The sequence below is a fragment of the Corylus avellana genome, chromosome ca7 (assembly GCF_901000735.1).
Source record: "Corylus avellana chromosome ca7, CavTom2PMs-1.0".
NCBI classification, from domain to species: domain Eukaryota; kingdom Viridiplantae; phylum Streptophyta; class Magnoliopsida; order Fagales; family Betulaceae; genus Corylus; species Corylus avellana.
In genome coordinates this window covers 25056858-25079287 of record NC_081547.1, presented here as the reverse complement: position 1 = coordinate 25079287, position 22430 = coordinate 25056858, and the positions used below count along the sequence as shown (strand labels likewise).

The 22430-nt window shown below is 34.3% G+C and overlaps 3 protein-coding genes across 3 annotated transcripts; 1 reads left to right on the top strand and 2 right to left on the bottom strand.

Moving 5' to 3' along the window:
- The first annotated feature begins 592 nt into the window (after window positions 1-592).
- On the top strand, window positions 593-3915 carry LOC132188523 (small ribosomal subunit protein eS1y). The gene is made up of 7 exons (XM_059603004.1): window positions 593-799; window positions 917-964; window positions 1048-1153; window positions 2256-2393; window positions 2503-2688; window positions 3140-3340; window positions 3584-3915. Exons 1-7 carry the CDS (start codon window positions 789-791, stop codon window positions 3677-3679), a joined length of 786 nt encoding a protein of 261 aa, XP_059458987.1. The 5' UTR covers window positions 593-788; the 3' UTR covers window positions 3680-3915.
- A 510-nt stretch (window positions 3916-4425) lies between these two features.
- On the bottom strand, window positions 4426-7355 carry LOC132187248 (cytochrome P450 704C1-like). Its single transcript, XM_059601495.1, has 6 exons — window positions 6964-7355; window positions 6280-6495; window positions 5908-6198; window positions 5506-5826; window positions 5069-5272; window positions 4426-4850 (listed from the first exon to the last, which is right to left on the bottom strand). The coding sequence occupies exons 1-6, from the start codon at window positions 7315-7317 to the stop codon at window positions 4662-4664; spliced, it is 1575 nt and encodes a 524-aa protein (XP_059457478.1). The 5' UTR covers window positions 7318-7355; the 3' UTR covers window positions 4426-4661.
- Window positions 7356-16255: 8900 nt separating this feature from the next.
- On the bottom strand, window positions 16256-20319 carry LOC132187470 (cytochrome P450 704C1-like). The gene is made up of 5 exons (XM_059601789.1): window positions 19783-20319; window positions 18723-19007; window positions 17655-17984; window positions 16759-16959; window positions 16256-16567 (listed from the first exon to the last, which is right to left on the bottom strand). Exons 1-5 carry the CDS (start codon window positions 20302-20304, stop codon window positions 16379-16381), a joined length of 1527 nt encoding a protein of 508 aa, XP_059457772.1. The 5' UTR covers window positions 20305-20319; the 3' UTR covers window positions 16256-16378.
- Window positions 20320-22430: the final 2111 nt, after the last annotated feature.

Sequence of the window (22430 nt, the reverse complement as noted above, 5' to 3'; positions counted from 1 at the left end):
TTTTGAAACTTTATTTTTTTCTCTAGGGTTTCATTTTCATTACATGAGGTCCTTGTGATTTTGATAATAAACCAAATTAGTCATTTTGTTAGTTGACCGTTAGTTGACTTAACGGAAGTCCACGTGAACTAATTAAATGTTGACACGTGGCACCTACTTAATTTTTTAAAAAAAAATTAAAAAAAATGTATTTATTTTTTATAAAAAAGAAAAAAAATTGAGGGTAGCCGAGCCAATTAAAAAAGAAATGTATTTTTCTTTTTTATTTTAAAAAAAGAAATTAAAAAATACATTAGCCGAGCCAATGTATTTTTCTTTTTTAATTTTTAAAAAAGAAATTAAAAAAATTAAGTAGGTGTCACGTGTCAACATTTGATTGGTCCACATAAATTTTCGTTAAGTTAACTAATGGTCAACTGACATTGGACTAATTTGATCTATTATCAAAACTACAAAAATCTCCTATAATAAAAATAAAATCCTGAAAAAAAACAAAAAAAAAAAAAGTTTCAAAACCCCATAAGTATTTAGTATTTAACCCTTTGTTCTATATAGAAGGGTTTGCTTCGCATAGCGGTCCTCGCTCACTCACCCTCTCTTCTCACCTCCTACAGCATCTAAGCCAGATCCTAACAACCTACAGCACAAACTCCTGTATCCAATACCTATATAAATTAATTATAACCCCACACACAAAAGTAGGGTTTTTGTTCTATTTAGAAGGGTTTGCTTCGCATAGCGGTCCTCGCTCACTCACCCTCTCTAAGCGCCTCTCACTTCCTCCAACCATGGCAGTGGGGTAATATCTCTGTCTCTCTCTATGTATCTAGCTATCTAGGTTCATGTGTGCGTGCGTGTAAAATGGCATACATGGATTTATGAGGCACTGATGCAATGGTGTGTTTGTATGGAACAGAAAAAACAAGAGGATTTCCAAGGGGAAGAAGGGAGGCAAGAAGAAGGCGTGAGTATTATCTTCTTATTTTTTCATTCGTTTTCGCTTTCGTTTTTCGTGGTATATATTGATTTGTATATGTGTATGTATAGGGCTGATCCGTTCGCCAAGAAGGACTGGTATGATATCAAGGCACCTTCAGTGTTCGCTGTGAAAAACGTTGGCAAAACCCTCGTTACTCGCACCCAGGGTACCAAGGTGAGTTTTTTTTTTCTTCACTTACATTTTATTTGTTTGTTTTTTCCTTTTTATGGGTTCAGTGCGGTGTTTAGTTATCGAGAAAATGTCATAAATTTAGTTCAAATTTTAATCTGGGACTTCTCCGTTTTATCTTGTGAAGCTTTCTATGTAGCTGAAGATTGAATTTTTCTTTAGATGTTTCAGTTGTCGCTTGCCTAATCAATTTATCGGATGTTTAAGCTCAACTGGTTGGCGGATTTGGGTTAGACGTTGATCGTTCTACTTTTAATTGTTAAAATGGCCCAGATTGATTGATTAGATCTCTGTAAGTGTGGTCTTTGTGCTAGATTTTTGCGTAAGAGACAGTTTTGTGTGCGATTAGAGGCTCTGGAATGTATCGGAGAAAACCAAGGTTTCCGATTTTCTGTGCTGTATGGTTGTCAGTTTCATTCAATTGCTCGGTGGACTTTCTTGATTTTGTTGTTCCCAAGGGTGGACTTATTACATTAGATTTCGAAAACCTTTGTACCTTTGTCTCATCAACCAAAGGTAATCAAATTTTTAAGTTTTATACTTATAAAAAATCTTATTTTTAAATTTAGGGGTTTGGGGACATTTTGTATTTTACATGTGAGCCCTTGCAACGGCAATGTTTGAGTAGAGTGCCACTTGAATTTGTTCCTGATGTGTTCAAGACTTGTATAATGTTTCAAGTTTGTAATCCTCTTTGCCTTCTCATTATAAAACTATGAGATTTTTAGAATATGAAAGTACCAATTTGCAGTGCCAAGAATGCTTAAGCCGGCCTTTTATTTTGTTCCCTTAACACTTGCTGTTTTCCTTTCCAGTGTAAGTTTTTACTACCTTATATTGTTTCTTACACTTTTATCATTTAATACTGCCCATTAAATCTGTGGTCTATGTCTTTGTTTCTGTGACAACTTTTGCTTTTGATACTTTGTAATGTTATGGAACGATGTCAATAAATCAATGTGATTATGCTCCCTAATGTGATTTTGCAGAGTTTCTGTTGTCTTTTTTATTATGCTTGTTGATGGTGAACAGATGTTTACACGTGTATGTGTAAATATAAATGTGACCTCTCTTGTTTCCCTAACAGATTGCATCAGAAGGACTCAAACATAGAGTCTTTGAGATATCAATGGCTGACCTTCAGGATGATGAGGATCATGCTTACAGAAAGATCAGATTGAGAGCTGAAGATGTTCAAGGGAGGAATGTGCTGACAAATTTCTGGGTATGATTGAATTATATTGTTTCATCTACTGCCAACATTGTTTGTTTGATGTTTCTAATGAAAATCAAACACACACACCGCTTTTTTTCTCATTTCTCAAACATTTCAGGGAATGGATTTTACAACAGACAAGTTGAGGTCTTTGGTAAGGAAATGGCAGACTATGATTGAAGCTCATGTGGATGTGAAGACTACTGACAATTACAGTTTGAGGATGTTCTGCATTGGATTCACTAAGAGGCGTCAAAACCAGGTCAAGAGGACCAGTTATGCCCAATCTAGCCAAATTAGACAGGTAATATTATAGTATCATGTTTTGGCTAACTAAATAGTTATATAACATTTTTTCAGCAGGTTGAGCAAAGATGGTTTGTTGTGTCACTTCCACTGTTTTGTTCTATAGATATGTGATTGTGTTGGTTTCTTGTAATTTCTGAATTGTTTTGTCTTTACTGACTGGAATCAAATGCAATGTGTTTTGTCTTAAATTTAAATGGTTTGTTCTGTTTTTTATGCTTCTTGATTAATGCAATAACAAAGAATAATCTAGCCAAATGATTTCATCCTTGGCTTATACCTTAAATAATCTGTTACATAATGTCTGTTTTCTATACATTAAAATTGGCTGTCAACTCCGTTTGGTTTAACTGCGAAGTGTGTTGATGCTTGTCTTATCATCTGAAATGCCATATTTTGTGATATCGATTACCTTCATCATACAAATAATGTTGCTTTTGTTTTGTTAGATCCGTCGCAAGATGAGGGAGATAATGATCAACCAGGCATCATCTTGTGATCTGAAGGAGTTGGTTCGCAAGTTTATTCCTGAGTCAATTGGCAAAGAGATTGAGAAGGCAACTACAGGCATCTATCCTCTACAAAATGTCTTCATCCGGAAAGTCAAGATCTTGAAAGCTCCAAAATTTGATCTTGGAAAGTTGATGGAGGTAAGACTCTCCCTCCCTTTCTCCCTACCTTTCTCCCTATACATTTAGTATGTGTACAACATCAAACCAGTTAATAAATTACAACCTGGGGCTTACGAATTTGTTTCATCATTAACCCTGTACTCGTGGTTTTATCTCTGACATTTTTGAACTCCACAAGTTTCTGTATCCTGCATCATTATGACATGTGTTTGGACTAGTTGAGCTCCACATGTAATTGTCTGTTGTGGTCTGTGTATGTAGGTTCATGGTGACTACTCTGATGATGTTGGTGTCAAGGTGGAGAGGCCTGCTGACGAGACAATGGCTGAGGTGCCTGCTGAACCAGTTGGAGCTTGATTGAATGTGGGATTCTAAAAGTTTTGTTTTAGCTTTCCTTTTTTCTTTTTTTTGTGTTGTCCGCAGAATTGGTTACTCAAAAATTCCCCTTGCGTTGTTCAAGCTTTTTTGTCTGATTAAGTAGTTATTTTATTATGTTCCCATCCAAATCCATCTGAAATGGGGATGAAATGCTTGTCTGGAGTAATATTTGATATGGGTGAGTTACACTTTTACACCCACCAAGTTTGAGTCTACTTTTTGATTGCATGGATTAACTTATCTCATTGCAATAGTGTGGTTGGCGCACGATGAACATTGCCCTGCATCCTCGAATAGATTTTTTTGTCCAAAAATTATAACTATTAAATGGCAATAGCCTCATTTGAAGTAAACATGAACATGGTGAACAAGGAGGTTTGCTGCTCCACCTTTGAAGTTTCTGTACCGGTTGAGGTTTAGGTTCTGGACCCTGGACATTTTGCTTAGAAAAAGAAAATAATTGAACAAACGAAGCCTAAGGTAAAAGAAATGTATTCAAGGGGCCTTCCCTTTGAAAGACTGAACTCTCAAGTTCAAAGTTTTCTATCAGTTTTTATAAATAAGTCATCATTACATATTTCTTGTGTTTCTCCAAAATTGATGTTGCTTTAAAATTATCATTGGATTTTTGATAAATTATTATTAAATTTTGATCTAATGATAATTTTAAAAGTCACATCAGTTTTGCATGTGCACAAGAGGAACATGAGATGAGATGGACATTTAGCATTGCTACATAATAATTAAAAGCCAAATTTGTTGTGAGACTTGTCATCAAATCTGCAGAGGATACAACAAATCTGTGGGGTGATGTCGTAGGCAGGTTACTTATTTTCAATCTACCCCGGATTACAAGCCAAAGATTCAAAGCATGAAGAGAAATCACCTTCCTATTTAGTAATATAAAGAACCTGTACAAACATGTAATTCTCAAATACCCTTTATAGTTTTCACTTTCATGCTAATTTCCATTTCTGTGGAAGGCACGAACTTCAAGACCTCCATCTATGTGAAGATTGATCATTGTCCTGTAATTGACAATTTTGTTCTCGTCACTCATTTTGAACTGAAAACAGCCTACCATAACAGCTGAGAAGATCTTCATCTCCCTATAGGCAAACTCCTTTCCCAGACAAATTCGCGGGCCGGCCTGTGAACCAGAAGAAATTTGATCTTAGATTCTTTGACAAGCAGATTAAGGCTTTCTGCAAAAGAAGTGAATTTGTACAATATAGTTTTTCCTTTTACTTGTTTATGGTAGCATATTTCTGTTTCTTCAAAGACATTTAAATGTTATTGTGTGATCAATATGAGCTTGAAGCAGAAATTAATTGAAAAGAAAAATGTCCCAATAGACTATATGCTAACCTGGAAGGCTGTAAACTTGAAAGGGCTCTCTGGCTGGAAAATTCCATCCTTGTCTAGCCATCTCTCTGGTCTGAATACCTCTGCATCATCACCCCATATGAACTTCATCCTGCCCATTGCATAAGGTTGATAAGATACCATATCTCCTTTGTTCACACTGTATCCATCTGGCAGAGTATCATCAGAAAAGCAAATCTTTGCATCCTGTAAGCAAAGAGTATGTCAAACTATTGGGAATCTCCAAGGAAGCTGCTGTGGGAAAGTTGGTAAGCAAATGTAAATAACCATGAAACTTTTAGAATCATCATATTAATGCAATGAGTCACCACTCAAATACTGGTCCCAAACAGAGAAAATGTACTCGAAAAGAGCAGCCATTTAGTATTTATATGCAACTTTGATGCAGTGGTGATTCGTATAGCTGAATTTTTCCTTACCACTGGAACTGCAGGATAGAGTCTGAGAGTTTCAGTGATCGCGGCATGGAGATAATGCATCTTTTCTAAAGCTTCTTCACTCATACTGGCTGCAAACTCAGCATAGTTTGTGAACTCTTTCTTTTTGGTGGCTTCCTTCACTTCTTTTGCTATTTTTTCTTGCACAGCAGGATGCTTGCAGAGCATGTGAATAAACCAAGACAGTGTGGTTGCTGTTGTATCTTTCCCAGCTATTATGAAGTTAAGAATTATATCCCTTAAGTATGTTGGGTCATTCTCAGTCACTTGCAGAAACCTTGATAGAATGTCTTCTCTTTTCATCTGCATTATGTATAACAAGAAGTTTATCTCATGCCTGTACAATTAATCAAAAATAGAAACTGTTAGCTAGTCTTCACTCACTGAAGATTCATCCTTTGAGTTCTTCATTTGCTCCATCTTGCTGTGTATTAGCTTAAACACGAAATCATTAACAATTTTGGTACTTCTGTTTAAGGCAGCTTCTGATCCAATGTTCAGAAACTTCTTGATTCTCCAGAATATATCAACATAACGCCAAAGGATCATCGCGCTAGAGTCATCGAAAGCATTTCCGAAACTCTTGCCTTCTTCATTTGATCCACACATGCTGTCCAATTCGGTTCCAAATGCAACTTGGAACAGTGAATCCAGGGTTGATTTCATCAACAGATCCTACATTAATAACTAAAACTGTCAATGTGCGATATCAAATAGGATTAGTCTCTTTGTGAACATTGACTTATCCAAACTCACTTGGATATCTATTATCTGGTTTGAAGTTGCTGCTTCAGACACCATATTAGCAAGTTTTGCTGCATTCTTTCTGAAAATCAAACTGCTAAAGTCCCTTAAAACCTTTGTGGAGAACTCATGGCTTGATATCTTTCTCTGCTGGCGCCACTTGTCACCATCAACTGTGAAAATGCCATCGCCTAGAAGGTCCTTCAGAATGATATAGTTATACCATCCCTGCATCCAGAAGTTCATAATAAGGCAAAGAGATGGAAGTAGAGAAAGAGAGATACAAAAATTATGTGGTTCGGCCAAAGGCCTACATCCACAGGACCACATGTGAAAGCCTTGGAGGCTATTGATTGATTTGATTGTGTACAAGGCTTATAAGTGATTTGAACAATTTTAAATTTAAACAAATTAAAGTAAAGGAATCAATCACCCTTTATTACAATGAACAAAACTAAAACTAAATCTTCAATCCCAGAAATTTACTTCATTTCGGGGGCCTTGCCAAAAATTGGTCTTCAATCCTCAATAAAAACAAAAACAAAAAACAAAAAACAAAAACAAAAACAAAAAAAATGACAATAATAGATTCAGTTCGTGCGGAAGGTGAGAAGTCAACAGAAAAACATAGGTGGCGCGTGCAGACATGTGGAGGAGCATGCTTGAAACCAGCTAGAGATGAGAGGACATAGATACCTTGCCATAATTCTGAAAGTTAGTTTTGAGTATATACTCGACATTTGCCGGGTCGGCGGTGTAAATCTCGTTCCTAGAGGGAGTGAGGAGCCTGTAGGTCCGGTGCTTGCCGGCAAGATCAGTCATATAGTGGTGCAATCTGTTGAAGTTGAGGAGCTGGTGAAATGAGGTGCCGGCAATGGGGTGGTATTTCTTCTTTCTCTGATCTTTGTTCAGTTTCCGAGTTAGGATATGGAGAGCTAGAAGGGATGCGATAAGAGCCAGAGCAGTAAAGAAGATGGGATTAGAGAAAAAATCCATGTGGGTCATGAGAGAAATGACAATTGAAGAGGGAAGCTGCTGCTCAATGACCATGTTTACAGAGTTTTGAGTTGAAAAGAGTTGGGTGGATATTCGATTGTTCTTCTGTCGTGGGATTTTCCTCGGAGACACGTGTATAAACAGTTTTTTTTTTTTTTTTTTTTTTTTTAAAAAAATGTAATAAGAAGAAAAAAAAATAATGACTTTTCTTGGCCAAACATACCCTATCAGCCTCTACTCTCCCTTGATGATCTTTTACGTCTCTGTGTACATCTTCAGTACATCTGTCTACATTATTTATTTATTTTTTTTCTAATCAACTATTAGATCTGTAGGCACATATGTGAGTCCTAAATATTCAATGTTTGAAGATATATTGACAATGTATAAATGTAACTTATAATTTATTTTGTTACACTTAGCATTAATTTATTGAGTTGTCATCAATAAGTCTTCACATTTTAAAATTGCTGCATGATTTCTTTATTGTTGAAAGTCGATCTTGAAGTTATCATTCTCAATGTAAGTAACCAGACAATTATTTAGTTATTGATTTCCTATTTGGTTAAGTAAATGATTTTTAATAGGAAAAAATATAAAAAAGCCTCTCAAACTACCAGCCGTTTTCGATTTAGCCCCATGATGTTCTAAAAATCATAAAGTAGCTCCCTAAACTACCAAACTGTCGCATTTTGGCCACTCCGTTAGTCAAAACCGTCAGTCTGGACGAAAACTACAAAACGATGTCGTTTGGTTACGGGTAAGTTACAAAAATGCCATTCTATGTTTTTGTTTTTGTTTTTTTTTTTTTTTTAAGGAGAACAAGCGGCTAGTTTTTTCTAAAATTCACTTACCCTAAGCAAAACGGCGTCGTTTTGCTTAGGTTAATTAAACCCTTGTTCAGCGTTTTCCCACCACGCTTGAACAAACCTTCTTCTCGGCTCAAACTTCATCTTGTCTCAGATGTTGGGTTCAACTCCTCTGGAGAGAAATATGGTTTCATCTCCTTCTCAATCGCTTAGGTTCAAATCTTAGCCTCTAACTATTGGACAATCCTAAGAGAACCCAAAGAAAAAAATAAAATAAAATAAAAAATACTCCAGGGCAGAAAACAACACCCAAACCCATCTATGGGAATTGAATTTGGTTTTCTCTAAGAGGCAAGAATTTTGGATCACCGGGAATGTCGTGTCGAGAGAAGAATCGGTCATGGCTATGCGTGAGGGGGAGGGGGTGAGCTGTGCTGCGTGGGATTGATTGAGAATGGGGAAAAGGGTTTAATTAACCTAAGCAAAACGGCGCCGTTTTGCTTAGGGTAAGTGAACCCTTTTGGGAGCAAAACGGCGCCGTTTTATTCCTCCTTTAAAAAAAAAAAAAAAAAAAAAACATAGAAGGGCATTTTTGTAACTTACCCGTAACCAAACGACGTCGTTTTGTAGTTTCCGTCCAAACTGATGGTTTTGACTAACGGAGTGGCCAAAATGCGACAGTTTGGTAGTTTAGGGGGCTACTTTATGACTTTTGGAACATCAGGGGGCTAAATCGAAAACGGTTGGTAGTTTGGTGGATTTTTTTATATTTTTTCCTTTTTAATAATATTTATTACTTAAAATGTTCTTTCAACCGTCTATTGCAACTGACAGAATTAACGACAATGTCACCAATAAAATAAACCAATTGGTACACAATATCCTTTTTCATTGTTGTTCTCCATAATTTTAGCTAACTACGATTATATAGTTCATACAATTAAAATATATGTACAAAAATTATATATATTCATCGACAATTAATTTCATTGAGTAATCTAAATTTAAAAGCTTAAATAAATATTTTTATTTAAAAATAAATCAATGTACATACTTAAAAAATTTCAAGAAAGAGAAATTGTAAAAAATAAATAAAAAAACTGACTTTTTGCTTTGTTCTAGGCAATCTTTTTACAGTACACTTCTTAAAAAATAAAAACAAAAAACAAAAAAAAAAAAGCTAAATATTTAATTTGAATTGACAAATTGTTAATGGGCTTGAAGAAGAAAATTTTGGCTGATTGTAAGAGGAGAATGGGAATTCAAAGTGTCCAAAGTATGGCTTTGAACACATATAATAGGGTCACAATACAACCTTAAATATAAGGTTTTTAACTTTTTATGTTGGCATTAATTGTGAAACACTTTTTTCTAATTCTTATGGTTGTGAATTTCTTGTAAATTTTGCAAACTTCACCAATTTTGGCGGTCTTCCAAATGTGTATAACATGATTTAACAAAAACATTAATTGCGTTCTACTTGATCACAACAAAATGATTGCAATACAAATTCTTGCAAATAACATTTAGTTCATGTATTATAAATACCTTATAATTTTTATAGATATGCACGGTGAAAGTTTTACTATCAAAAATTGTATTACAGATTTTTACAATACAAAATTTTTACTTTCAAACTTGATTTATAGGAGGAAATCAAATAGTTGTATAACAATTTCAAAAATTGTTCACTAAAAACAAATAAGTGATATCTTATTAAGTTCATAGCAAAATGCTCTTGTACCTATTAGAATAGCAATTAAATTTATTATCCCTTATATATTATATGCAATAAGTGATTTCCATACATAACTTAATTTGGTGTGACTTTGGAGAAAGTGGCCAAAGAAACAATGCAGGTTGCGTGATGGTAGTGTTGCCCATATAAATCGTGGTATGGCTGAGTTGACAAGCTTTTTTCCGATAATGAAAACTTAATCCCAGAAGGTTGTGTACCTGAATGGTCTAACATGGAAGTGCCATTTTGTTTTATTAGGAAGGAAAATAGCAAAGAGAATTGGGCTGAAAATATGAAGAGATGGTGCATCAATAGCCAGGATGAGAAAACCCCATAATGACGGATGGCTAAAGACAAAGGAATTTGTGCAATGCTTGTGGGGTGAGGTACAAGTCCAGAAGGTTGGTGTCTCCTAACACAAACAACTAAAATGTATAACAAAGAAAGAACCAAATAAGATATTTTGGAAGTACAAGTTTGCAAATTAAGAAAACAAGATCTCATTTTCAGTTAATAGATCTGGTTGTATTGTGTTAAATTATCAATTATTCCAAAAGTTCAAGTTGATAGGTAGAGGCAACGAAGAAGAAAAAATAGTCTCAGAAGAAGAAGAGGGAGAAGAAGAAGAAGAAAGAGCACTCTCAATCTACAAAAGAAGAGGTCTGTGATAAGGTCGCAAATCGTTGTCAGAAAAGACAAGCCCGAGGGGAAAGGCGAAGATGGTAAAATGATGCCGTCAAATGCCGCTTCTCAAACCCACAACAACGGTGGTAGGAGAGATCGACAAGATTACAGAAGGGCCAACAGTAGTAATGAGAGTAACAGAAGGGTTTCTAGATAGTACGTAGTAGGAGAGAGTCAATGTTCGATCTCAGTACTTATAGTTCTGAAACTATGTTAAATTATTAGTTATCCTAAACGCTAAAGTTGATAGGAATAAGTAAATTTAATCACTTAATCATTATTTTAACATATTGTAGTCAATTGGGTTGTGTTGCTGGTTCTTGGTAATCTAGCTTTATGCTAGAGTGTGTTGTAACTTCGTTTTGTTGTTAATAAAATTTCATCCATAAAATAAAAAAATAAAAAATAAAAAACTCGAAAGTTTTGGAATTGATAAATAAATGAGAAGTTTACCTACTTCATGAAAGCCATTAATTGCAGATGCAGTTTATTATGATAAGCGTAATGCTAACTTGCTAGTTACAGTTGTAAGCAGAAAAGTATATGAGGACCACAATGAGGCAATTGGCTTATTGGATTTCAATGGCAAGAAGTCTTCCCATGGACGTTATTCCACAGTGGTTTGTTGGAACTATCCCATTGATCAGATTGTTTGATTCTTGTTAACATAGTGACTCGACATTTGAGATTGCGAAGAATACCCAAGCAATCAAAGTCAAAGTGGCACACGAGGGATACGACCTTCGATGCTTAAGTTAATATGTAGATTAGGGAGTGAATTAGTAGAATTTAGGTATATAAAGTGAAGTTCTTGTACCTGGGAGTTATTACCTAATAGAATCACGGGTAAGTGTTGACTGTAGGGGCCAATATGAAAGGCGGCAAACCCTAATAAATTGCTTTCCAAAATGTCGCTTATGACTTTTTGCCATGCCGCTATCACCACCACTAAAAAACACTGGTAAAAAAATGGTAGATAATTTTTTTCTAACTCTTTTTTTTTTTGTTTTTTACACAAATTTCTCTCAAACTAGTTTGTAGAAAATTTCTTCTAACCCATTTCAATAAGAAAATTTCTTTCAACCTATTTCTTCCAAATCATCCAAAATTTCTATAATAAGGCCTAAAGAAAATGAGAGAATTACCTCTTTTTATGTAACCCACAAATCTAATATTAATAGACCTTCAATATATATATATATATATATATATATATATATATATATATATATATCATTTCAATTGCTTGAGATGGAGAATTGAGAGGAATAGTAATCTATATTGATTACGACTCTTGACGAATCTTTGTCTGTTTCTTGTCTTGATAAGGAATGATCAAAGCCCCAGTTACAAAAAAAAAAAAAGTTACATAACACATTATTATTCATTACTATTTCAAAATGCTGACGGGTAAGTATCAAATTATTTAGTATTAGCCACTGTTACCAAAAATAAAATTAAAAGAATTTTTTTTTTTTATTCAAGAGTAATGTTATATAACACACTATTATTCATCACTATTTCACTATGCTGACGGGTAAGTATCAAATTATTTAGTATCAACCACCGTTAAAAGAAAATAAAATTCTTTTTGTTTTGTAATTCCTATGGATTTGAGCTTTTTATAATTTATGTAAGGTTCTCCAATATTAGCTGTCTTCCAAAATGTGTATGACATGATGTAACAAAAACAGGAAATGCATTATACTTGATCACAACAAAGTGATTGCAACGCAAATCCTTGCGAATAACATTTCGTTCGTGTATGTATAAATATCTTCTAGTTTTTATAGGTATGTATGGTGAAAGTTTTATGATGCAAAATTTTAATTATAAAGTTTTACAATGCAAAATTTTTATTTACAAAGTTTTAGAATGCAAAATTTTTACTTACAAACTTGATTTATTGGAGGAAATCAAATAGTTGTATAACAATGTTAAAGCAGAAAGAAGAAATGTTGGGCCAACGTGTTATGTGTATGAAGAAGACCTCTGATAAGCAAAAGCCTGTGTTTTATGTGGTTAAGACTTGTGTTTTGTAAGAATGTGTTGTAAACAGAATCAGTTGCAGGGTTGGTTAGAAGGAGTGAGAAAGAACGGTATAAGAAGTGGAATTGAGAGGTTCCATTTCCATTTCATTTCCTTTTTCACTCATTCTCAGACCATTATTCCCAACTAGCAAGAGAAATGGAAATGGAGGGTGTGAGACGGAGGAAAAGAAAGAAGGCGAGAGAAAATAGGAGGCTGAAAGAATTGGCACTGAGACCCAATCCGCTGCTTGAAATCTCACACTACAGAATGACCAATTCCTTAATTTATGAGAAAATTACAATTTACCCCCCAAAATTTGAGTTGATTTTCAATTTGACATCCAATGTTTTATCTTTTACAATGTACTAAATCAAAGTTTCAAAAATTTTCAATGTGGCCTATATGTTAACAATTTCCGTCCAATTTAACCGAAAATTGGTCACGGGTATTTTTTTTTTTGTCTTAAATTTTTAAAATTGCCCCCATATATTTTATCAAATTCTAAAAATGCCCCCAATTCAAACCAAAATTAAAAAAAAATAAAATAAAATAAAATAAAATAAAAATTGGGGGTCATTTGGGGACCCACACGACCCATGGGGGTGGCCGACCACCCCCAAACGGCCCAAATGAGGGTGACCAAAACCACCCCCAAACCCATTGGGGGTGGCTCGCCACCAAGTGGCCAAAAAGGGTGGTCAGCCACCCCCTCATGGGTCGTGGGGGTGGCTCGCCACTCCCAATCCAATCGTTTGGGGGTGGCTCGGCCACCACCAAAGGATTTGGGGGTGGTCCACAACTCCCAATCCGGCCAGGCCACCCCCACCCCCAAATGGCTAAAGGGTTGGCTATAGTCACCCTTTTTTTTTTTTTTTTTTTTTTTTGAGTTTTTTTCCATTATGTCCATTAGAGAAAACGGAAATGATTAACGGATGAGCTACATTGAATTTTTTTTTTATTTTTATTTTTATTTTTTTAACTTTAGTGGGGTGCATTGTAAAAATTGAAACATTAGAGGTTGAAAATCAGCTCAAACTTGGGGGTAAAGTGTATTCAGAGGAATTGAGAGGTTCCATTTTCATTTCATTTCCTTTTTCACTCATTCTTAGACCATTATTTCCTACTAGCAAGAGAAATGGAAATGGAGGGTGTGAGACAGATAAAAAGAAAGAAAGCGAGACAAAAATAAGAGGCTGAGAGAACTGGAGCTGAGACCCAATCCGCTGCTTGAAATCTCACACTACAAAACGATCAATTCCTCAATCTATTTTGCCTATTCAAAAAGGCAAAGAAGAATGCTAAGGATGATTTCGAAGTAGGCGAGATCACTCGAGAAGAAATGGAAATGAGGCTGCTAAATGCAAAGAAGCCCCTGAAGAAGGCTGCTAAGAGGGTCATTCGATGCGAAGAGTGCGTCGTTGATCTTTTGAATTACTGGACAGAGATCAGTGGCTCTAGGAGGAGGAGGATCACTGTGACAATTCTTGCTCAAGATGAGAGGGTGATCAACAAGATCCAAGAAACCACTTTCGATCACGGAATTGATGCGTGCCGAATCTAGGTAATGGACCTTTACAATTAGTGGCGGATATAGAAATTGTTATTAGGAAGGGCAGGAGAAGGAGAAGTATGGCTAGGGTCAAGAAAAATAAAAAAATTTAGCTTAAAAAACACTTTGGGGAATGGCTAAAAAATAGATATTGAACTAGTGGACTGATATAGGAGAAACGCCATTGGAGGCTTTTGAATGGTTTGGAAAAAGTCAGCAAACAACTATGCAAAGAGATGTAATATAAAATAATAATAAGAATTAGGAGGAGGGAGATCATGGGAAAGGGCACATGAGTTTGGTACTAAAACAAAAGCTGAATTTGGGAGAGGGGTTAGGATGGCAACTTTCTGTTTGGTGTGGCTAGCCTATCCTTACTCGCTGAGGATGATATGGAAATAAGGGAATAAGTTGAAGAGTGCATATATGAACTCGGTCAAAAATATTTTCGGAATAGCAACGAGATTTATGAAAGCGTCGCATGTTTTGCGCTATACTTTTGAAAATACTTTTAACTTTCGTGCCAAAAATACATTCTCCATTCTCATCAACTTCAAACAATTTCCATTCCTTCGTCAAGTTAGGATTGTTTTCCAAATGCTCCAACAACTTCGGATAAGTCTAGTAAAAATAAATATTTATTTTCCAACAAAAAAGATCTTATTAAAAAAAATAAAAATAAAACTTACCATTTCTTGAGTTTCAGCAACAACCACCAATGGTGGAGTCACTATTTCAGGAGGCGAATTTTGAAACTCTGGATGTAATGGCGGATATAGAAATTGTTATTAGGAGGGGTGGGAGAAGGAGAAGCATGGCTAGGGTTAAAAAAAAAAAAGGATTTCGAGTTGAGGGTTGTATGGTGTGGGTTATTTATAAGGGAAAGAGGCTAAGGGTGTTAAGGGAAAATTCCTTAAAAGTTGCGAAAGTTCATGTATTACAGTGCCGAGCGCTCGTGTACTGTTTACCCAAAGGTTTTCGAGTTGCAGGTGGTACGCGCAGACAAAAACCAGTGGTCAACAAAAAATCAACGAGCGCTGGTCCTAGTTGCCAGGCGAGCGCTCATGTGGTCCCCCATACAAGTGTTCATCCATTATAGCTCCAAAATTCTAGAATTCCAAAAATACCCCTCCAGGTGTCCCTAGTGATCCAAAGTCTAATTAACCCTTTAATTAAGCTGCCTTAAGCCTAATTAATTATTTGGATCACTACAGTTGGCCACCACATTTTGGCCAAGGGGGTGGCTGGAGCCACCTCCCATGGCCGGTATGAGGGTGGCCGAACCACCCCCAAAAACCAAACCATATATATATTCTTTTGGCCTTTTAGGGGTGGTCCGACCACCCCAAGGGCCATAGGGGTGGTTCGGCCACTCCCTTGGCCAAAATGGGGTGACTGGCCACCCTTTTTTTTTTTCTTTTTTTTTTTTTTTAGTTTTTTTAAATTTTTTTTTAGTTTTTTAATTATTAGCTTTTTCTTATATTTTTTAATTTCAAAATATTTTTGTAATGTTTGGTGTAGTTTTGGATAACTGCTTCTATGTGGTAGTTTTCAGTAACGCATAGAAGCCGGATCATATATATATATATATATATATATGAAAGATATACAGTATATGTTGCCTTACCTACAATTAATATGAAAAAAAAAAATGGAGTTAATTTGCATTGAAATGTCAATGTTAGTGTTTTAACTGGTAACTAAATTTACTGTTTAGCATCTGCATCAACTGTATGCATTATTAAAACCATTTTCTTAATTTTACAACCATTTTCTCAAAGTGAGCTCAATTAAGAAAAGATTGTACCCTCATTTCGAGTAATATTAGAAATTCTTTTTGTGCCATTCAAAAAATGAGGTGACTTTTAAAATCATCATTTGATCAAAATTCAATAGTAATCTATTACAAGTCTAATGGTGATTTTAAAAGCCACGTCATTTTTTTAGGGACACAAGAATAACACAAAAGAAATTTCTAGAATTACTCATTATCTTGTGTCCATCTCATATAGTTATTTCAAGTCAATGTGACAAACGTTTGACTAAAGAGTACATAGGCATTCACGTTTATGTGGATACTATAAATTCAATGGTGAATTTGAAAATATATATATATATATATAGATATATAAAATGTAAAAATAGCATTTTTGTTATAATATTTCAACAAAATCAAGAAGATAATTTCTCCAAATATTTCCAAATTCTGAAATTTATTATATATTTGTTCTAGCTAGCTTCCGGCATGTTTATTATAGAATTTACAGTACGTAGCTACTAATAGAGCTTCATCAAATCTAGAACTTATGATCCGGCCCTAGAAATTGCACAAACATGGAGGCCTCCATGAATGTGAAGTGTGAACATTGTCCTGTAAGTTACATTTTTGGTTTCATCGGCTAATTTAAAACGGAAGAACCGGAGAAGAGCAATTGAAACTATTTTCATCTGCCTGTAAGCAAACTCCTTTCCCAGACAAATTCGAGGACCAGCCTGCACATAAAACAGCACAAGTGAAAATATTAGAAAATGTTCGACTTTTGTTGTTGGTCTGCAGTTCATCTTTTTCGCAAATCAATATGCATCCATCTTATAAATTCAATGGTTGATTTGCAAAAAAGTTGTAAAGAGATGGATGATAGAATGAGCAGTAGCATTTTTTGTAACGAAAAGATGATACGAACGTGAAAGGCTATGAATTTGAACGGTGATTCGGGTTGAAAGATCCCATTTTTTAGCCATCTTTCTGGCCGGAACTCCTCAGCATCTCCTCCCCAAATATAAGGCATCCTGCCCATGGCATAGGCCAAGTAGTATACCCCATCCCCTTTCTTCACTCTATAGCCATCAGGAAGAATGTCATCCATATCCGAACACCTCCCATCCTTGAAGTACACCAAAAGAGAGACCATATGTTATCAACTATCATAAGTATTTTAGGGTTTGTTTAGGTTTGCAATATAAAAACACAATTTTTAAAAACACAACTAAACGTTTAGTAAAATCATAGTTTGACCTTTAAATTATGCGCTTTTTAAAGCAATTTGAAAACGTAGATTTTTTTTACGTTTTCAAATTGCAATTTTTTTAAAATGCAATTCCAAACAATACAAAAACTACAATGTGATTTAAAATTGCACTTTTAATCTATGAAATCGCAATTCAAATGCACTATTGGTATCATGCGAATATGACACTGACCTCTCAATTTATCACTCAATTTGCAATGTTTCATTAATCTTTCAATTTGATATTTAATATACATTGTACCACAATTTACCATTGAGGTTGCAATTTCTCCATTTTTACTCCAAAAAAAAAGACAAAAATACCCTTAAAATAATAAAAAAATTCTGAAAAAAAAAACTCACCCCACGTTGTGTGGGTCAGTTGGCTATTTCTTTTTTAAAAAAAAAAAAAAAACAAAAAAACAAAAAATAGAAGTATTTTTGTCTTTTTGGTACTTTTAGGGGTAGTTTTGTCTTTTTGGGAGTAAAAGGAGGACATTGCAAACCACTTTAGCAAATCATTAGCATACATAAACCAAATTAAAAGCAAAATTAGTGTAAAAAATAATTACCAGGGGAGCTGCAGGGTATAGCCTCAAGGTCTCAGTCAATGCTGCGTGAAGATAATGCATACGATCTAGTGTTGCATCAGTTATATTTGCCATGAACTCATCAACGTTTGCTCCATCGTCTACACTATCTCTCACTTCTTGTGCAATTTTTTCCTGTATCAGAGGGTTCTTGCAGAGCATGTAGATGAACCAGGAGACTGTGTTTGCACTTGTATCTTTTCCGGCTATCATAAAACTCAAAATTATGTCCCTTAGATATTGATCATCCATTTTCTCTGGATTTCTTGTGCTCTCCACCAGAAACCTCGAAAGTATGTCCTCCTTCTCATTCTGCAAATCATTCAACATATTATCAAGATTGTCAGATCTTATATATGTCAAAAATTACCATACCTTCTGTCACATGTTGGGTTTCAGTTGTGTCGAAATATGAAAGTCAGACTATATACGGTTAGAAAATTTATCCTATTCTAAAAACCGGTGGTTCACCACTAAGGGTTACATTCACAGAGTTTCAGTAATGTTTCATTATTTTTAAGAGAAACAATATAAGAGGCATCAATATATAATACATCCGTATGAAACCCTAGTCAAAAACCCTATCGGCCCAATCCTTCGCTCTATGGACTAAGATCATGTTTGAGATTCGTTTAAGATAGAGTTTTTAAGTCAAAAAGTGTCTTTTGGCAAAAACTTTATTTTAAAGTTTTTGCCAAAAGCGCGTTTTAACTATTTTAGGTTTTTGAACTCTTAAAAGCGCTTTTATTTATTTTTTATTTTTTTTCTTTAAATAGAATTTTTGAGTGTTAAACACACTTTTAGACTCGTCAAATGCACACCCAAACAGGACATAAGTCTAAAAAAAAAAATCTCATTTACACCGTAGACCTTCAATGTTAAATCAGGTCAGATGTGAACCCGATCAAATACAAAACTAAGCTCGACATATATAGGCTAACATACGTAAACCCTAATTCATTAATTTCATGATGAGATGGACGGGAGATGGGCATAAGAATACAAAATGGAATTTTTGTTTGGAAAAATAATAGTAATTATAAAACTTACGCATTCTCGTTGCACAGCTAGCAGTTTCCTCTTGGTCCTAATCAGTCCATGCACAAAATCGTCGATGATTTTAATGTTCTTCTTAAGGAGAGCTTCAGAGCCAATGTTGAGAAACCTCTTAAGCTTCCAGAGTGGATCGACATAGCGCCAATACACCAAAGCGTTAGAATCATCAAAGGCCTTCATGAACCTGCTTCCCTCCGTACTTGATCCCTCCAAGCACTCCAATTCTACCCCAAACCCAACTTTGAATATGGAATCTAATGTGCATCTCATTAGAATGTCCTACAAAAACAAGCATAGTAAAATAAAATCATATATGTAATAAGGACACAAAACCCAAAAAAAAAAAAAAAAACATGTTTAAGTCAAACAATATTAATATTAAACTGCTCATTTTTTTATGACAACTTCTATGTAAGAGCATTCACAATGGGCTTTTTATATTTAGTTTTTTCTCTAAGAATTTAACAGAACTCATCAAAATACTCATTTAACAAGCTATCATCTCTACTTTGTATTTAACTTTTATAATGGATGCTCACTATGTACATTCCAAAAATCAAAAAGCTAAGTTTTATGATTTTTTTAATCTTATTTTTTACCCTTCTCTCTTGATTGGTTTAAAACTAATAAAATAATAATATTTAACCAAAGTAAAAAAATGTATAGAGAGTTTGACGTTTGACTCATTTTAAAAATGGTTTTTTAAATTTAATAAAGTGAATTTTTCTCTTCAAATTTAGCTTTTATTTAAAGAGTCTATTGTGAATGCTCTAACGACCCAAAAAAAATGTTTCACAAAAAAAAAAAACAAAAGACCTAAAAAAAAATGTTAGTCACATAACTTCAAAATGACTAGTCACATAAATATATTCAAATAATATACATATATGATATAACAAGGCCACCAAATTTAACTCAAGAAAAAAGGATATAAGAATTCATAAATTAAAATATTATTTTCCTTAAAAAAAAAAAAAAAAGATATTATTCTTAATATTATATAATAAAGACTTCAATTGAATCTACGCTATTCAGATTGAAATTACATATATACCTGCATGTCAAAAGGCAAACCGGCATCCGATAACTCGGAAACAGCTGCGACCAACTTGGCAGCATTTCTTCGAAACACAGAGCAGCTAAAATCTCTAAGAACTCTCGTTGAGAACTCGAAGCTCGCAAGCTTCCTCTGCTGCCGCCACCTGTCGCCGTCCACTACGAATATCCCCTGCCCAAAAAGATCACGCATAATATCCTGGTTATGCTCACCTTTCGAGTACTTGTCGAAATTGGTTTTCAGTATATGCTCGATGTTTCGCACGTCGGTCGTGTATATCTCGCTTGATTGCGGAGTCAGCTGCCGGAAGGTTGGCAGGTTCTTGGCAGTTTCCGTCTGGTAGTCATAGAGTCTGTTGAAGTAGAGGAGCTGGTTGAAGACCGTGCCATTCACCGGTGGGTAGTTCGAGTTCTTTATGGATTTTCCAGTGAAGATTCTCAGCATGAGAAGAGAGATAGCTAGGAAAAGAAAGATTAGTGAAGAAGCTATCATGGTCAACGTGATCGAGATGATGTCCATCTTTCTTTGTGTGGCTAGCTGGCTCCGAGTCTACTTAAAGATATATAAAAAGTGGGAATGACTTTTAAATAGTAACTTTTCCTTTGCACTTTAAATTTATTATTTTATCTTTATTCTTTATTCATCGTGATTTAGTTAGATAAGGTTATTTTTATATTTTGACATTTTTTTAGATTATGAAACTACTAATTTGCCCTTCCTAATCTAATGAATTTAAAAAGTTGTTTAGATATTTTTGTCTTTTGGCACCGCCTTCTAGACAGTATTTCGGTATGCACTGTTTTGGTGTTAAAATGACGATTTGGCCCTTACTTAGTTTGCCCATAGAACTGATGTTGTGAGGAATAAAGGAATTGAAGTCATTTGTTTTCGTCTTTTAGCAGGTTCCAGAGTTTTTGTTTGACTTTTTTGCTTATTTCTCTCTCTCTCTCTCTCTCTCTCTCCCTGTCTCGCTCCCTCCCAATTTTTCCAATTTAAACACACTTCTTTTTTCCATTCTCCCTTCCCATTTTTGAGAGGAAGAGTAACGCACCCATTATTGAGAGGGAAACTTGAATCTCAGTCAATAGTAAGATTAGTTTCTTCCATCAATGTATTGTCTTCATATTAATTTAATGTTTACAGAATTCTGTAGTACCAGTATAGATCACTCCAATTATTGTTGATAACAAAATTCATAAGTTATATGTTTTTGAGAATCTTATATTCAGTTTCATATGCTTCTTCATGAGAGTCCCATGTTGTTATGTACCTATAGGTTGGTTGAGATATTTTTCAATACCCTTTGATTTGAAGTAACAACTTATGTGTGATATCTAAATTAAACATCTTTCGTTTTCTTTAGGTATATCATATTTACTCAATTTTATTGTCTTACTTTTCGGAAAGTTTTATGTATACTTATTCAATAATCTAGACATTAAATCTATTTAGAGGATAATATATGTATATTATTAAAATTATAATAGTAACAATTATAATGACACATAATATAAGGAATGAAGCACGTGCATTGCACGTGCCATCCCAACTAGTATACTAACATATGAGTAATTCATTTATTATATCCAAGTTATAATCGTTTATTTAACATGTTTTAGGTGATTTTTTTTAAAACAAAAAACAAAAACAAAAAAATGAAGTATACTATTTTTCAAAAATTGTATTGATGTGACAGTTTGATCTAAAAGCTTATTTTTACTACCACATCATCATATTGTGAGTACTGTTGAGTTTCACATTGAGAAAGTATAATGAAAATCCATTGCTCAATTAATTTGTTTATTAAGTTTTGCATGTATTGTTAAGCTGTTATCAGAGAGGATTATGTTTTTCTAGAGGAATTTCTACCATGTATTTATGATATTAATTATTTTAGTTGAACGTTGTACTTAAGAGGTTTTCACACTACAAGAAAATTGGTCTTCAGCGACCATATTTTTAGCGACGACCCAAAAGTCATCGCTATTGATCAGCATCAGCGACGACAATTTATTGTCGTTGCTAATTTCACAAAAAAGATTTGAAAACAGCGACGACTAGATGTCGTCGCTGATGGGTAGTCGCTAATGCTGAAATAATAGATTTTATCTAGCGCGAAAAGCCGTGCGAAAAAAATTGTGACCAGGTCTAAATCATTAGCGACGACGATTAATAATTGCTGAGCACTATAGAACTATAAAAGTTAGCCATTTAAAAAAAAAAAAAACTAAAATATCCAATCGGATGGGTTTTTTTTTTTTTTTTTTTTTGGTACATTTTAATTACTATAGAACTAGCCAAAATAACTCTTAAACTATATGAGATTGGGTGAAATCATCTATTTAATATTCGTTCAAAGCACATTCAGCAAATTGATAAAAATAAAAACAAATTAAGCTTCTTCTTTTTTCTTTTTTCTTTTTTTAATAATGAATCAATGAACAAGGTGTATTCTTGATATTTTTGTAAGCAAAAAAAATCTACTTTTGTTTATTTGTTTGTCGACAAAGTCCAAGCCTATATATATATATATATATATATATATATATACATATATTAGATTAGATTATGCTGATGCATGCCGATACCTTAGAGAGGAAGCAAATCTCAATGACATGTTGGTTAACCTCTTGATGATCAAATAA

Coding starts and splice junctions, on each gene's coding strand:
- LOC132187248 (XM_059601495.1), bottom strand. CDS start 7,317: ATGGTCATTGAGCAGCAGCTTCCCTCTTCAATTGTCATTTCTCTCATG. Junction 6,496..6,963: donor ACTTTCAGAATTATGGCAAG/GTATCTATGTCC, acceptor TTCTGGATGCAG/GGATGGTATAACTATATCAT. Junction 6,199..6,279: donor ACCAGATAATAGATATCCAA/GTGAGTTTGGAT, acceptor TTATTAATGTAG/GATCTGTTGATGAAATCAAC.
- LOC132187470 (XM_059601789.1), bottom strand. CDS start 20,304: ATGGACATCATCTCGATCACGTTGACCATGATAGCTTCTTCACTAATC. Junction 19,008..19,782: donor GTTTGCCTTTTGACATGCAG/GTATATATGTAA, acceptor TTGTTTTTGTAG/GACATTCTAATGAGATGCAC. Junction 17,985..18,722: donor TAGCTGTGCAACGAGAATGC/GTAAGTTTTATA, acceptor AATGATTTGCAG/AATGAGAAGGAGGACATACT.
- LOC132188523 (XM_059603004.1), top strand. Junction 965..1,047: donor AAGGGAGGCAAGAAGAAGGC/GTGAGTATTATC, acceptor GTGTATGTATAG/GGCTGATCCGTTCGCCAAGA. Junction 2,394..2,502: donor ATGTGCTGACAAATTTCTGG/GTATGATTGAAT, acceptor CAAACATTTCAG/GGAATGGATTTTACAACAGA.